This window comes from Colius striatus, chromosome 7, assembly GCF_028858725.1.
Source record: "Colius striatus isolate bColStr4 chromosome 7, bColStr4.1.hap1, whole genome shotgun sequence".
NCBI classification, from domain to species: Eukaryota; Metazoa; Chordata; class Aves; order Coliiformes; family Coliidae; genus Colius; species Colius striatus.
The window spans coordinates 8060816-8076104 of NC_084765.1; the positions used below are offsets into that span (position 1 = coordinate 8060816).

Sequence of the window (15289 nt, forward strand, 5' to 3'; positions counted from 1 at the left end):
AGCAGAGAAATTCCTCTGCACACTTCACTGATTACAGCCACTTTAGCAATATGTCTTATCTGTGTCTTTGAATAGCACATTCAATGACAATGAGTTCTTTTCATTCAGCTTTAGTCTAATCACAAGATACTTGTTCTTGCTATAGAGATATATTTACATATATTGACAGGACTCACCTTTTCCACTTTGTCATAATTTTTTGCTTTAATCTATAGGGAAGCAGAAAAAAACAGATCACTTAAGAAACTATTTTAGAGTAGTAGGAATATATTCTTCATACAGTACTATAGCAATCCAGTTTTTTCTTTGGCTGCCTAATCACATTGTAATATGACAGAACGTTGCAAAACTCTAACTAAACATACAGAAACCATGAACTTTGCTTGGTTTTCTCAAAATTCGCAATTTTTTATTTATTTATGCTATTTTTTCACTTCCCTTATGGCCAAAGTTTAGGTATCAGTAGGTAAAGGTACTCTCCTGTATTCTGGTTTGGACACCCAGACTTAGCCTCTTGTTTCATGGTGCTCTGTTGCCTTAAGTACATATATTGACTTAGGTAACAAAGCCTCTAGATCAGAGTTTAGTAAATGAATGGCATAATACCATATTTACAAAACTAATAGGCTAATAAGTGTACTATATTTTAATATTTCTTTCTCAGGTTTATACCTGAGTATGCTGATGCTGAGTAAAGGCACAAAACCACGGGGAACCTGGTTCTCAATAGGTGCCCCCAGCCCTCATGCCCCCTTTCCAAGAGGGACCAAACCACACTCACATCTTGGCACTCATTTCATTCAGACAGCACGCGCACTGCACGGGCAGAGGGTGAAATAGAGCCTCCAAGTAACAGGCTGCCTTTCAAACAGGGCAAAGAAAAGCATGAGACAGAGGTAGAGGGCAGACCATTCATGCATTTATTAGCTGCAGTTATATGAACAAGCTAGGCAATCTGTAGAGACACACCCTGAAGAAAGAAGGAAAATTGATGCCTTTAGAAGATGCTTATCTCTGTTGAAATAAAGAACCTTTAATAAAAGAAGGATTTGTGATGATGTGTTGCAGTTTTTTAAAGCACCGAAACTCCCTGTTAAATCTCATTGCTCTTTGTATACTGAAAGGATTGGCAGCTTGTATTTTGGTGTGAAACATGAGAGCCACAGAAGCAGTTCTGGAAGCCTTTCCTTTTCCCCAAGGACCACAGCAGTATGCAGCAAACAGTACACTTTCACACCAGGTTATTAGTGATATCATTTAATCATTCTCATTCTAAAGATCAAGAGAGTTTTTTATTGGAAGTGATAGGAAATGACTTATCTACAGGAGGCCTAAAATAAATCTATCTTGTACTGCATTGTGCACTGCCTTTCCTGCCTGCTGCTTGTCAAGCTTCTATACTCGTGCAAAATCAGGGCTCTGAGAGCCCTAACAGAGCAATCAGCATTTCTCTCACTCCTGAACAAGAGCAATTAAAAATGAGAGAGAATTCAAACAAGTTTTGCAGAAACACTTTAATACCACACATGGACCCTTGTGGGTTTTGAACTGGAGCGATATCCTGCCCAGGTTCACAGGATTTCACAGAACCCGAGTTTGCAGAAAGTTATGCCTAATTACATCTTGCACACATAATTTTCTCACAGTCTTTTTGCAAACTATTCAGTTAGAAAACTGGCTACAGGAATTACTGATTACAGAAATAATGCTCTGAAGTAAGACTTCACTAAAATCAGGAGGCAGCATGTCTATGCTACAGAGAATCCCCTTCTAACCTCTGTAGTAATACACACTGACCCAAGGCACCCTTGGGTAGGGAGTATGTATCCTACTGCCACTCACACAGCTTTTTTTGTGAGTAAATCACAATCTTTCAACCTTTAAAAAGTACTTATTGTGGGGTTGTTTAGAGAGAAGTCTTTTGTGCACACAAATTAACAAGTCCAATGCTGCCCTATTTCTTGTTGAAAAAAAAGGAAATTCTTATATCTTCATTTTTTCCATTGTAAAGTCCAAAAAATACATCTCCCATTTTTACTTCATCTTTTTTTGAAAGTGTAATTTTCCAGGTTCCTCGGGACCTCTTAGATGATGAAAAGTATTCAGCTCTCACTAAGGAGCCTGAGCTCTCCATCTACGCCTTCCACCCCCTGCAAACTCCTTTTATCTGTAGTAACTGAGTGAAAGAGAACAAATGAATCTTGGTTTGTTTGTGCAGCACACAGCACAACTGCCTGCAATTTTTGTCCCCCTATACTTACTCAAGTAAACTCTTCAATAAGATGAGCAGAAACCTTTTTTTAGGAAAGAGTAAATGCCCAGGAGACAGTACAAGTTTTGTTGGTTTTTTTTTTTTACTAGAAATTACTTAAAACTAACTCATAGCTTTGTCACTCACAAAAGGCACCACCTTGCAGTTATTCAAGAACAAGACCAAACCAATTTTTTAAAAGCTCAGAATGAAAAGCTGTAAGCAGGCAGGGCAAGGATCTGGGTGCCTTCCAGGTTTAGCCACGTAAGAAGTATTTTGCACATCTGTCCTGAGTTTTTATGCCAAAGACAATTCCTAGATGTAGGTGCTAAGGCTGTGAATGCTCTCTGCCTGCTTAGAAGGTGTCCATGCCTCTTGTCACCCAAAAGCCCAGTGACAACTATTCAAGTGACCTAGATTGACTTCAGTAATCGTACACAGCACAGTAATCCCACTTAATTGTTTACTACAGTAAGTTTATTGGCTTCTGGCAGCACTGTCAGAAAGCAATATCAAAAGATGGAGCACAAGGAGTACTTATTGTTTAGCCCTCATTCCCTTTAATAACCAAAGGCTCTGAAAACTAGAATATTGGAGAAAACACCTATACTCTTTATTTGCATGTGTTATGACTCAAAGAACAAAATATTTTCTATGTGAGTTTTTGGATATACAAAAAGCTGCTGACATCTGGACTTAAATCACTACTATATGTTTAACTTCACACAAGTGGTTTCATACTGATACCTGAAAATTCACAAATCCTGGTAGCCATGAAATTAAGAGGCTGGAGCTTGGCAAGATTTGTTAAAAATCACGGAAAGGAAAAAGCAGTATTGGCTGATGCTTCCTGGATCTCTCTCAGTAGAGAGTTTTTATGAAGCCTCCAGAGCTGGAGGGAAGAGAGCTATCTCTCCTACAGGAATTTCTTTGCATTTCTTGTCTCCTGGCTCTCAAGAACACATCCTGGCAGCCCTGGCTCAGGGCCATCCCAGGGATGGGGAAAGTCCATCACCCGAGAGGGCACACGCTGCTTCCAGCCATCACACATCTGTTACATTTCTTGGTTTTCCTACTGCAGACACAGGAACCGGCAGTTATTAGATGTGGACAAACATTAAAATGATTAAAGTAGATTAATATTGTATTTTTGTCCTTAAAGATAAATAAAAAACAAATTATAGATCTTTACAGAAGTTTATACTTCAATTTCCAATGCTGCCTGTATTCCTTTTCTGATTGCTTTAATACAGGAGGCAGTCATTACCCTGCTTGGAGCACACCCTGAATCCACTACCTACTGAATGAGTTTAGGTATACTGTCATGCTAAGGTAAAACTGGTATATGTGAGTATCTCCCCTCCATCCTTGAAGACTACCCAAAGGCCACCAAGCCTGCCTAGCTATACTTAGACACTGCTGCAGTAAGACACATCTGAACTGTGACAATGAGAAACTTCACTTGTTTCACTGGAAGAGTAACTTGAAATTTGATGCTCCAATAGGAAGTGTCAGCCACTACTGTATCAGCTTTGTACAAGTCGAATTAATAACAGGGTCAAATTTCTTCCCAGAACACAGCACATGCTTCCCTATAATGAGCTTCACAAACATTCAAGGGCAAAATTTAATCCATAAATTACATTGCACATCACCCTTTTAAAGAAACTTATTAAAAGAAGTGTCATTTATGATTATGCAAAACAAGTGATTTTATTAATCTAGAGACTTAAGTAGTCTTAATCAACACAGGCCTAAAAAGTGTCCTAGTTTTATTTTAACCTTTTGCGTGTTTCTTGGTTTCCATCAAGTTCCTAAGGAAACAAGGATAGTATGCAGCACTTAAAAGATCAGCATGGCTTCTTCTGCCATCTATTTCTCGATCCTAACCCCATCTTCTTTTTCTATGGTTATTTTCCAAGGAAAAAGAGTAATCTTCTCCAGCATAAAATCTAATCTTCCCCTATCCAGCTCTTCCTGCTCTACCCCAGTAAGGCAGATCCACTTGCTCTCTCCCCAGTCCACCACCCCTGCACTGCTCTCCAACACTTCTTGGAGCTTTTTTTGGAAGAAAGACCTGAAGATAAATGCTATGGACCACTGTCAGACTGCACTAGGTGAGGAGGGCCAGGATGGCAGAGGAGAAAACACTACACTGCAGCAGTGGCATTAAGTTGCTAAGGTTCAGTGGCTCGCATTTTTAGAACTACTATTTCCTAAAACCTGGGTTCATTATAAATACTACCACATATGCAGCATCTTAAAAAAAAAAAAAAACAGAACCCCACACACAAAACATATCTTTCTGAGGACAAAATTACAAACACAGCCTACATGTATGTATTTGGAAGTATTGCTTTTGTTTATTAACTGAAGGGAGCTCACTGTGAAGACCAGTATTCATTGACAGTTAGATGAGTAGGTATAATTAAAACATTAACATTTAAAAAATAAAATCAAACTATACAAAATTTATCATTATTGAATCCATTTGTGTCGACTGTTTGCCTCTTTATTTAATTTTTTTTTAAAACATCTTGATTGTTAAGGTAAGTAATCAATTAACTGCTGCCAAGCCCAGGGGGATGCAATCTAGGTCTCTACTAGCATAGAACTGTAGGTGTACAAACAAATACATTCACATGTCTCAGTTTCCAAACCATAGGCTAGGGCTGGCTGGAGAGATTTTGTTCTTCATTTGAGGAATAATACTACTTGGACCACAGCAGCTGAAACTTTTCAAACTGCCTCAAAGAAATGCAATCTTTGAAAGGACCAAGAAGGTATAACAGGCTAATTCACTCTCTCTTTAGTACATTCAGCCTTTCGCTATTTGCTGAGGCTTCCAGTCAGCAACTAATTGCCTGAGCACTTGACATGACAAGTTTTCCTACAGGTCAAATAACAGCAATTACCTTTGCAAATAGCAAAGCAAGCTCTGCTCAAGCACATCAAATGCAGGACTAATGTTGCACTTGAATGTGGACATTAACCAGCAGAGGCTGGATCATAACTGCATAGATAGCTGGATGTAAAACTTACGTATGCTTAACAAAGCACATTGCACTTGTGCAAGATATTCCAAAGCTTACCAGTGAAATCTTTTATTTAAAAACATTAGCATGTAATTGCAGATGTAATTTCTGTAATACATAATTTTACTGCAATTTGTACCAGATAAGGATTAAACAATTTGTTACTTCTGCAGTCTTTACATAGAGTTTCAATATTCCTTGTCAAAATACAGCTTTTATCTTGCTATTAGTAAAGACTGCATGGAAGTGATACAGTACATTGACTATGGGAAAACTTGTTTTCTCAGGATGTAATAAGATGAGATTCTACGTATTTTCATTCAGTATGGTGTAGTTTTTCACATTCACGTGGTTGTGTGTTTCAACTCCAAAGCCTGCCATAAAATGGAAACTGAAAAGTTCCTTAAAATTATTCTGAATTAAATGCCTCCAACTACTACCTCATGTGTTATTTCTAGAGCTTCCAGAACCATGGCACTGCATCAAAATGTCAAAGTCATGCTGTTTCCACTAGATATATCACTTGAAAAACTGCCTCCCTAGAAGGTGAACTCACAGCTGCCATATAAATGGCTTTAACATAGAGAAGAACCAGAAAGCACCATTTTGCAGTCTGCTTCTAACAAAATTCAAGAATAAAATATTTCAGTTGGGTGGGACCTACAATAACTGTGTAGTCCAACTGCCTGACCAATAGCTCATTAAGAGCATGTCATTAAGAGCATGTCCAAATGATTCCAACACTGACAGTCTTGGGGCATCAACCATCTCTCTAGGAAGCCTGTTCCAGGGTTTGACCAACCACACTTCCTGATCATAACCACCTTTCAGTTTTCACAGTTGTTTCCTGACTAACAAAACTGTGGTCTATCATGTATATAGATTTGTATTTATCAAAATTTATTTGAATTTTCTTACAGTTTTTAAGAATAAATAAGCTTTTCAGCAACTTAACACTATAATTCAAGCCAACAAACAGGACATTGCAAATCCAATCACCAGTTAATATCCTGCGTACACAAATATAAGAACAGATACTTACTGAGCAGCTAGCAAAACTCTGGGCCACATCACCATTTTCTGGCAGATTAAAGACAAAAACCATTGTAAAAGGTGGCCATGTCTACAGGAAACGCAATCACTTATAAATGGAGGGCAGCATTCTCGTAAGGAGCCAAGTTGCAGTGGGAGCCTGGGACAGCACAGCAGTAGAGCTAGAGAGAGATGGTGCAGAACAGCCAGTAATACGCAAGGTTGTTCCTCACTCTCTAAATTCTTGAAGATTGTGATTATAGCCCCAGGATCCCAAGCCTTTAAAGACCCTTCAGGAACAATTAACCAAAGCACATCAGGTTAATACACTCCACCAAAGTTTCTCCCCTCAGAGGGAGCAGCCTGGAGAGATCTCCACATGAACGTCTATACCACCTGACTAATATCAAAAAATCCAAAAGGCATGACTGAAGATTTGAACAGACTATTTCTGAAACTATGAGCATAAAACAAGATTTATCTGTAAGTTTAGGAAAAGGAGGGACCCAGATGCACCTGCCCAAGGGCAGTCAGGGAGCAGCTCAGAATGTAAGTCTTCAGAAAAGAGTGTAAATGAGGAAATTGTGAAATGCTGCTCTGAAGACAGAGTAAGATACACCCCAGTTGAAAGTTAAACCGTTCTTAATTTAAAAACAATCTATGTAAACAAGTAATTATCAATTTTTTAAAATCTCCAACTGAAATATATGTTTTTGTTTAATCTATTGGACTAAAAATCCCAAAACCTTTAATTTTCAGATGTATCACAAAATACATTAATCCAGAAGAATATATTAATAAAATAACCTTAAGGTATCAGGAAATTGTCTGAAGTACAGAAGTACAGTAATACAAGGCCTGAGAATCTGGACAGCCTTGTTGACCAAATTTACAGAAAATGACCTGACCTACAAGTGAAGAAAGATTAATCCATTGTTGCAAAAAACCCTTAACTTTGCTACTAACAATACAGTTTGGAATACTAAAGAACTATCTACCTCATCTAATTCCTAAACACCTACTCAAGCATACAGAACAAGGACTTTGTTAAGAAATAAGAGACCTCAGAGACAAAGTCAATAAAAAAGAGCTATTGTACTTCAGCTTACATCATAGTGCAATTTGATTTAATCCCCCATATAGATTAATCTTCAGGAATAGCATCTGCCTCTACTCTTTACAAAAAATGTTAGCCTCTCAGTCCTGCAGTGAGACACTTTATTCATGTTAATACTTTAAAAAACAAGCATAACTTTCAGACACCAGTATCAAGAGACTAGCCAGAGGCTGTAGAGAGAATTTATTTATAGGCAGTCTTAATAAAAGTTGTGTGGTGACAAAACTGGTAAATAATTTTTCTAGTTGGAGAATGGTACTGAATTGAAATCAGATTCACTTGCTACCTCATTTATTTCTGATGTCACATAGATTTCTCTGTTTTCTTCCCTTTGTTTTCAGTCTGGATTATAAAAATGAAGAAATCATTTCTCAAGTGTACTTCTTCCTTCCCATCTATTGTGTTCTACTGCTATCTCTTCTTTTCCTTGTTCATGCATTTTACTTCCTTTCCCCAACACACTTCCAGGAAAAAAAGAAAGTAATTAAGATCTGCAGTTATGTTTAAATATCACACTCACCTCATGTCATTACTTGCACTTGTTATTTTCCTTCCTGACAAGCTGTGTCCCGTTACTGCAAATACTTTTTACGGATTAGTTTATTTCAAGTAAAGCTGCAGCAACAACCCTTTTCAAATCATGATGAAAAGCACACTCCATGCTCTTCAAAATAACAAGAGACAACTTCAGTTATCTGTTACTTCATCACTCTATGGATGTGACATTTAAAAATTGCCTGGAAACTGGAGATGAAGGAGAGAGCTGGCTGCATCTCTGTTTTGTTTACCTGCACATACTGCCTCAGTCTAATGAAGTGGCTGTTGCTGTAAAAGCTCATATAAAGCAGCAGCACTCCCAGCTTCTCTTCCTTGTTCTATTTCCTCAGATTCTTGGATGAAAAACGATTACGTTTCCTCTATGAATGTTCTAAAGCTGTCACCACCAGAATCTGATTATTAGGTATATAATCAATAGTTACGCTTTCCCTCACAAATCACTTCTCACATCTGCTATTTACTTACTGTAAGCAGTTCTTACATGCCAACTTCGAAATCAACAGACCACAGACCTTTTTATTAAGCACCTTCTGTTTGCAGTCATGCCACATTTAGTAAATGGCAAGAGGTATTTCCTGCTTAGAAAAAGACAAGACTACATTATCACTACTTACTTTTTTTTTTTTTTACAGAAATTTTGATCCTTTCCTTCCCTTTTAGTCGTTTTGCTCCCAGATTACCTTTTGCTCACTGTTTGCATCTAACAGCTTCACACGTGCAGAGATACTGTTCCTTACCCACTGATCTCACCTGACTGAACTGCACCATCTACTTCATACTCCAGGATCTAAAACATGCCTGTAGAACTCCAGCAACCTACTCATATACATGTCTGACTAAAGGCACTGAGACTTCCTACCTAACGTCAGGAACTTGCCTTTCATACTCTCTGCTCAGCACCATTCAACAAAACAGGTTAGGTGTTTAGGGCTTGCCATGCACAAGCATCTTTCGGTAACAGCATCAAGCTTTATGCTTCTAACCAGGAAGAATGTTGGTCATGGTTGGACTAGATAATCTTAAAAGTCTTTTCCAACCAAAATGATTCTATGATTCTGTATTTTCCAAATCATGGGAGACAATCAAATGTTCTCTGCTCCTTTGGTCTGCACTGTATTGTACAACATATCTTATCCATTCTTTGCTACCTTCTCCAAATCAGGAAAATCATTACCATTTTATTTAGACAATTTGCCCATTATCAAATTTAATGAAATCTTACCTATTCTTGTATTCTCCACTCCCTTCTACCCAGATGTAACTTCATACCTAGACTGTCCCTGCAAAACTAATTTTAATAAAAAGCCAGTTTTCTACGTGTCCTGTAGCTTGTAATTTCCTCTTCAATTTCACACATTCAGCTACAGCAGAAAACAACACCCTACATTCACACTCCTGCAAACTACCTTGCTTCCTTCGCGACTTACACATTTTTGTTCTTCCTACGTACTTTAGTACAATTATGCTTCTCATTCTCATTTCTCAATGTCTTTTGTATTTCACAGGAGCAGTGGGAAGTTTTAAAATGCATATTCAGATGGCTGAGGTTAACAAATCTACCAATATCCTTTGCAGTTATTATTAGGAAGTACGCCATTTCACAAAGCAGTGCACCTAGAATTAATGTTATATTGCTTTAACTCAGAGGGACAAATTATAGGACTCAAAAGGACACATGAATCATAAGATAATATTTTAGCATGAAAAAATGCAATGAGATAATGCTGTCTTATCTATTGGATAGATCATTAACGAGGAAAACCTGAAAGTTATTTAGCTTGTCTTATCAGGCTAGAGATCCCTCATCTGGAAACTCAGATAAATTACACCAGTTGTCTGTCTCAACCACAGATCATAAGCAAATTGTCCCTCAGCAGGGGCACTGGAATTGGACACAAGCACACCTCTAATGCTTTTACCAGCTAATTTAGTTAAGGTAATAGGCACCAGGATATCACACAAAGTTGCCAAACCAAGGAGCAGCCTGCCATCACCAGTAGCAAGGCACTAACCCTGTAACCCAAGCTAAAAACTCCTTGCAATACTAAGACCTTAAAAACAAGGCAGGGATCAGACTGCTGCAAAATTACATGTAAGGGGTACATGAGGGACCACTACCTAGAAAAAAAAGAGAACCCAAGTGTTTCATAACATAGATATCACCCCTAACAATGCTCTAACATCACTGTTCAGTACAGTAACATACAGCTCATCAAAAACATCATCCTCCTTTGATTTTGGTATCCTCTAAATATCTCAGAGAAAACAAGCAAGCAAAATTTGTAAGAAAGTGGTAATTATGATGCAACTAGGGAAAATGGGACATTTTAGGGAGCATTAAGTCCCCCATTAGGTTTATAATCTGATTTCTCACTACACTCATTGCACACCTACAGTTTTGATGTATTCCTTTTGATGTATGTTTGCATAAAAGCATAGGAAAGGGTAAGTCTGATAACCGTAATGGTCTTACACTCTGAATTGTATTTATAGAAAATTACTTCTTAGAATAAAGTTATTTGATAACTTTCAAATGGAAGGTTATAAGAATTCTCCATTCATTTACCAAAATAATGTTAATAATATGACCAAACAAGCCATAATTTCAGAGAGATCTTACTTTTTAAAGGGATCCTTGAATATCTATTTAAAAAACGAAGCAATACATCTAGAAGGCGGCAAAGGTCACTTAAAAGTCTCCACGCTGACTTAACAAAAAGGTCTTTAACAGTCCAAATGAAGACATCTTAGGACCAGAAGGACCTGCTGCCCTTTTGACTGGTCAAATTCATTCAGAGACCAGGCACTAGTTCCTTCCATTTTCTAGCATGGAACTAGTCTAATAAAGGCTCTCCCCAAAATAAAGACAGCCAAACAAATAATTCTCCCAAAGAAAAGAAACACAAGTTGCTCAAAGAATCAAACAGTGGCACCAGAAGATGTAATTGTATCATGTGACATAATCTGCTTACTGTTAAGATATTAGCACGAGATTATTTTAGGCTGTCAGCAGAGGACAAATTGTTCTTAACATTTCATCTCCATTAGTTGGAATGTAAAGAGAAATTTTACAATTATTTGTTGCAAAAAGAACATTTCTCAAAATCATTAAATTGGTCCTAAGTCTCCAGAGGTGCTTAGGGGCTCTGATGTTTGACCACAGGAAACAGTTGTCTCATCACAGGAAAACGAGAATCAGAAATCTAGAAGTTAATAGCAGAGAATACTACTCAGGCACAAGTAATTCTCTACAATTGTGGCATAGCGTCAATTTGCATTTGACAGGATGTGTACTGCATTACAAAATAAACCTTAGGAAATCCAAACCAAGTGCATTTGAACTGCAGTGCTACAAAAAAAAAAAAAAATCTGATACAGAAGGGACGTGGGTTCTGGCTTTGCCAGGGATTTCCTCCGAAATCACAAAGAAGCATTACACCAGTCATTCACTGAACAGAGAAAATAATCTTCCTCAGAAATGTAAGATTAACCCAATGACTGGTTTTGTTTAGTGAATTAGCATATTTTTCTAATACATGCAGCTGCCCTAACAAAAAAATCCTTCCTATGTTTGTCAGAACTCAAGGAAACTTTTTATTTCCTGAGAATGCATATTCTTAACCATAGTTACTGTAAAGTCACATCTGTAACATTAAAAAAGGAAAGTCTGTATTTCAAAAGTCAATTACAGAATTAAACATTCAGATTTCTGTCTTTTGGCAGTGAAGAGGAAATAAAATTCACTATAAAAGTACCACTTGGTAGTACTTAATAGTTTCCTTCAACAGATGAGTTTTACTGCAGTCTTCTCAGTATCTAGTTAGCAAGTCTGGACTGATCACACTCAGACTAATCCAAAATCACATGAACAATGCAAATCTCTCTGGTTAAACATCTAATAAAAAAGATATTTGAGTGGGTCCTATTCTGGGACCACTGTTTCCAGAATACTTGTGTTTGAATGTAATTACTATCCAACTAATCAGACTGCTTAATACATTAAAAAACAGGTTGCTAGACTATCTTAACATGACACTATTTCGCCCACTTAAACACTATGTAAGTACAGGTTTTTAAATGGCTTCCCCTTCTTCCGTTTTAAACTTCAGCTCCATGCTCATAAAGGTTAAAGCCAAGCCTGCTGGGCCTTCCATATACGGGAACAGTCTCACTATTCATAAAAATGGATAAAGACAAAATGATATGTACTGCTATTTTTAAATCCGTGAGTTGATATTAGTGCTTAAGTAACTTCAGCTACCTTACACTTGAATAATTGACTCCATAAAGATGCACTGAAGCTAGAAAATAAAAATACACCCTCCCATTCTTTACAAATGAAAGCTCCATAGGTGACATTTCTACTGAAAAGCATGTGGGATATAGTTTTTAAGTATCACTCTTAAACTGAGTTTACAGAAAAAACAAAAGAGCAAAGTCTGAATGTTTAGTCACAATTTACATTAGAGAAATTAAAGTCTTAAGCTTTAACAGGAAATTGGACAGTCTGTTTCCTGCTCAGTCTTATCAGTACTGAGACTTCATCAAGGATAAATACTGTGGAATATTCTGAGGTTTAAAAAACTACTTCACTGCCCATCCTGCTCAAGTACTCCTATGCAGAATTTCAGTTGACAACTATATTCCTAACACTTCCCTCAGGAATGCTAGCTAGAAGGCAAGAGTAATGGCCAAGTAATGCACTTACCAAGGCAACAATTCCTTTTTTTGCGAGTAGAGTAGGGATTGGGACACTGCTCTGTAGTAAGCATTTTAGTTTGCATCCACAGCATTTTTTCAGGTAGCTTGGAACCAAAAAGTCATGAGTTGGAGGCTATTTTAGAGTGCATTTTATGTAGAAAACCTCAAGTAGCTAGTAGGGTTGACAGGACACCTTTTTGTACTTATCCCTTTACATTGTTCATCATAAATGAACTGTACTTTCAGTTACTTTTAATATAATATTCAAACATCATATTTTTTAGCACATTTTTATAATTAGATAGAATTTACCATTCCCAAAGCCCATCTCAAAGATGGAATTCCCCTGGTGAAATTAAAGCTGCTAGATCAAGGCTCTTGGTGAAAGGCTTGCCATTCTAATTTAAGTGTGAAGGAAATGTGTCTTCATGCATGAACTTGGCAGCATTATCAGGTTAGGCAGGTAAACATTCAAAGCATACTGCTTGTACTAGAACTATCGATTACTGCAACATCCATGGAAAATCTGGGAAGACTCCATTATAGCCATGGAAAGGAAATCTGCAAGCTAAACTTCCACCAGCAAGATGTGTTAAAAAGCAATTTTCTGTAAACTTATTCACTGTCATTCATCTTCGACTTATGTAGATGAAAGCCTATATGTCCTAAATTACCACTGTTATATTCTCCACAACACAAGATCAATGAGAGGGTTTCTTACTCCTTGAGCTCTGGCATGATTCAATTTAATTAGAGTTTTATCTTCTAGTATCTGTACTACAAAAGATAAACTACAGATTAAGTAAACCAAGTTTCAGTGAAACTTTAAATGAAACTCGTGTATCACAGGCTCCTAATTGTGTTTGTGTGCTTTACAGTCTCAATAGCAGCTATGCAGTTGCATAAGTACAATTTAGACATGTTAAAAGCACTAGATTTCCTCTACAGTAATTACTATATAAAAAGAATTTTGATTTAACAGAATCAGGAAGGCAGAAAAAAGTTACTATTATTTCATTACTAGGGAATCTTCCCCCTCCCCACTTTCTGCTCCATCAAAAATGGTAAGTAAAATTACAATACCTAAAATCAAAGAACATTTCTGAACTGTCCAAAGACAGCTCCTTGAGGAGGACTCCTGGGACCTTCTTATCATCTGAAAGATGAATTGCAAGGACACACTGAAAGGTATAGCCCATGGTAATACCTCACGGTCCACAATTCTTACAGCCAATACACTTCTAATTCCATCCATAAAAACATACAAAACAAATTCTTTTGATGGATAGGAAAGAATGGAAAAAAGGCAGGCCAATATGGAGTTCAAAATCAAAGTAAACCAGGAAATCTAGTTGTTTTCCCAACTCCTATATATACTGCACCAAGTCACGGTTTTGCACTCAGACTGAAGCTGTAGATACTAAAAACTACATTCACTGGTATTCTAAACATATTCCACTTGCACAAATTATTTTTGTCAACTCTGATTATTTATAAACTGAAATTATCTGTAGACAATTTGCACTGATACACCCATACACTCAGATTTCTGTTTAGCAGAATTTGAAAAGAAAATTATGCTGTGTGACCTTATTCCATGAAATGTGTATACACATTTGTGTATACACAAAGTATGCATGTGTGCACATACATACTTTGAGATATGCCAGAGGAATCCACAAGGCAGGGAAACTACAGCATGTTTTCATTTAACTGAACAGCTTAAAAATATACCTGCCACTCATTTTTTTAAATATTACCCATTTTAATCTCTGATTAAACGACATAAAAATAAACTCTCCACACAGCAAGAATAGTGTTTGAAAACCTATACCTCTCGGAGGAATGATATCTAAAGTAAGTTGATGGCTTTGCTGCAGTCTGGACATAGAATGCACTAAATCAAACTACTAGGCATCATTTTGCAAATTATCTTTCTAGTCCAAATACATGACTTGCAAAGTGGTTTTTATAATGTATTTAATTCCCACGTAAACAAATACGGAAGTATCAAATTGTTTATACCAAGTCTATTCTGCTATGGTTATAGGTTAACACATCCAATAGTGTACTGTCATTTCTCTTTCCAGTTTCACACAGTAATGCAAACCATGCATTGAACTGGAGAGAGTAAGCTGCCCTTATCAGAAAGTCTAAGTTTCATATAGTCCTATTACAAGACTCAAATGAGGTAAGACAGTTGATCCTTCATTGTACTACTGAACTTTCCAATTAGTTGATTCAGAGGCACAGTTTGAATTAATGATAAAGCCTATATAATTTATATGCATAAGCTCCATAGTTGTTTTGCTGAAATACAGAGTAAGTGTGAATGGACAAATAAAATTACTATTACTAAAGTTACTCCTCAACATATCAACAATTCTGCCTCTCCTCCTTTGGAAGGAAGTCAAAGAAAGATTGCAAAGTTCTGAAAGCCTTTAGCCCAGCAGTCCTGTAACCAAGACCCGTGGTTATAGGATCTAGTAACAGATAAGCAATGTGTGCTCACTGGAATTTGTGAAAACTAAGATTAGTAGTACACAGACTCTGTCACATGGCTTTAGTACAATCTGTTTCACAGGGGAGAGAACC

The 15289-nt window shown here is 37.1% G+C and overlaps 1 protein-coding gene across 2 annotated transcripts in view; it reads right to left on the reverse strand.

Annotated features, from left to right (window-relative positions):
• The window catches only part of CSTF3 (cleavage stimulation factor subunit 3), a 47090-nt gene that overhangs the window by 16151 nt on the left and 15650 nt on the right, over nt 1–15289 (reverse strand). For both annotated transcript variants that reach the window (XM_061999083.1, XM_061999082.1), the window contains exon 4: nt 177–209. In XM_061999083.1, the coding sequence (XP_061855067.1) occupies nt 177–209 (33 nt within the window). The remainder of the gene's footprint in view (nt 1–176; nt 210–15289) is intronic.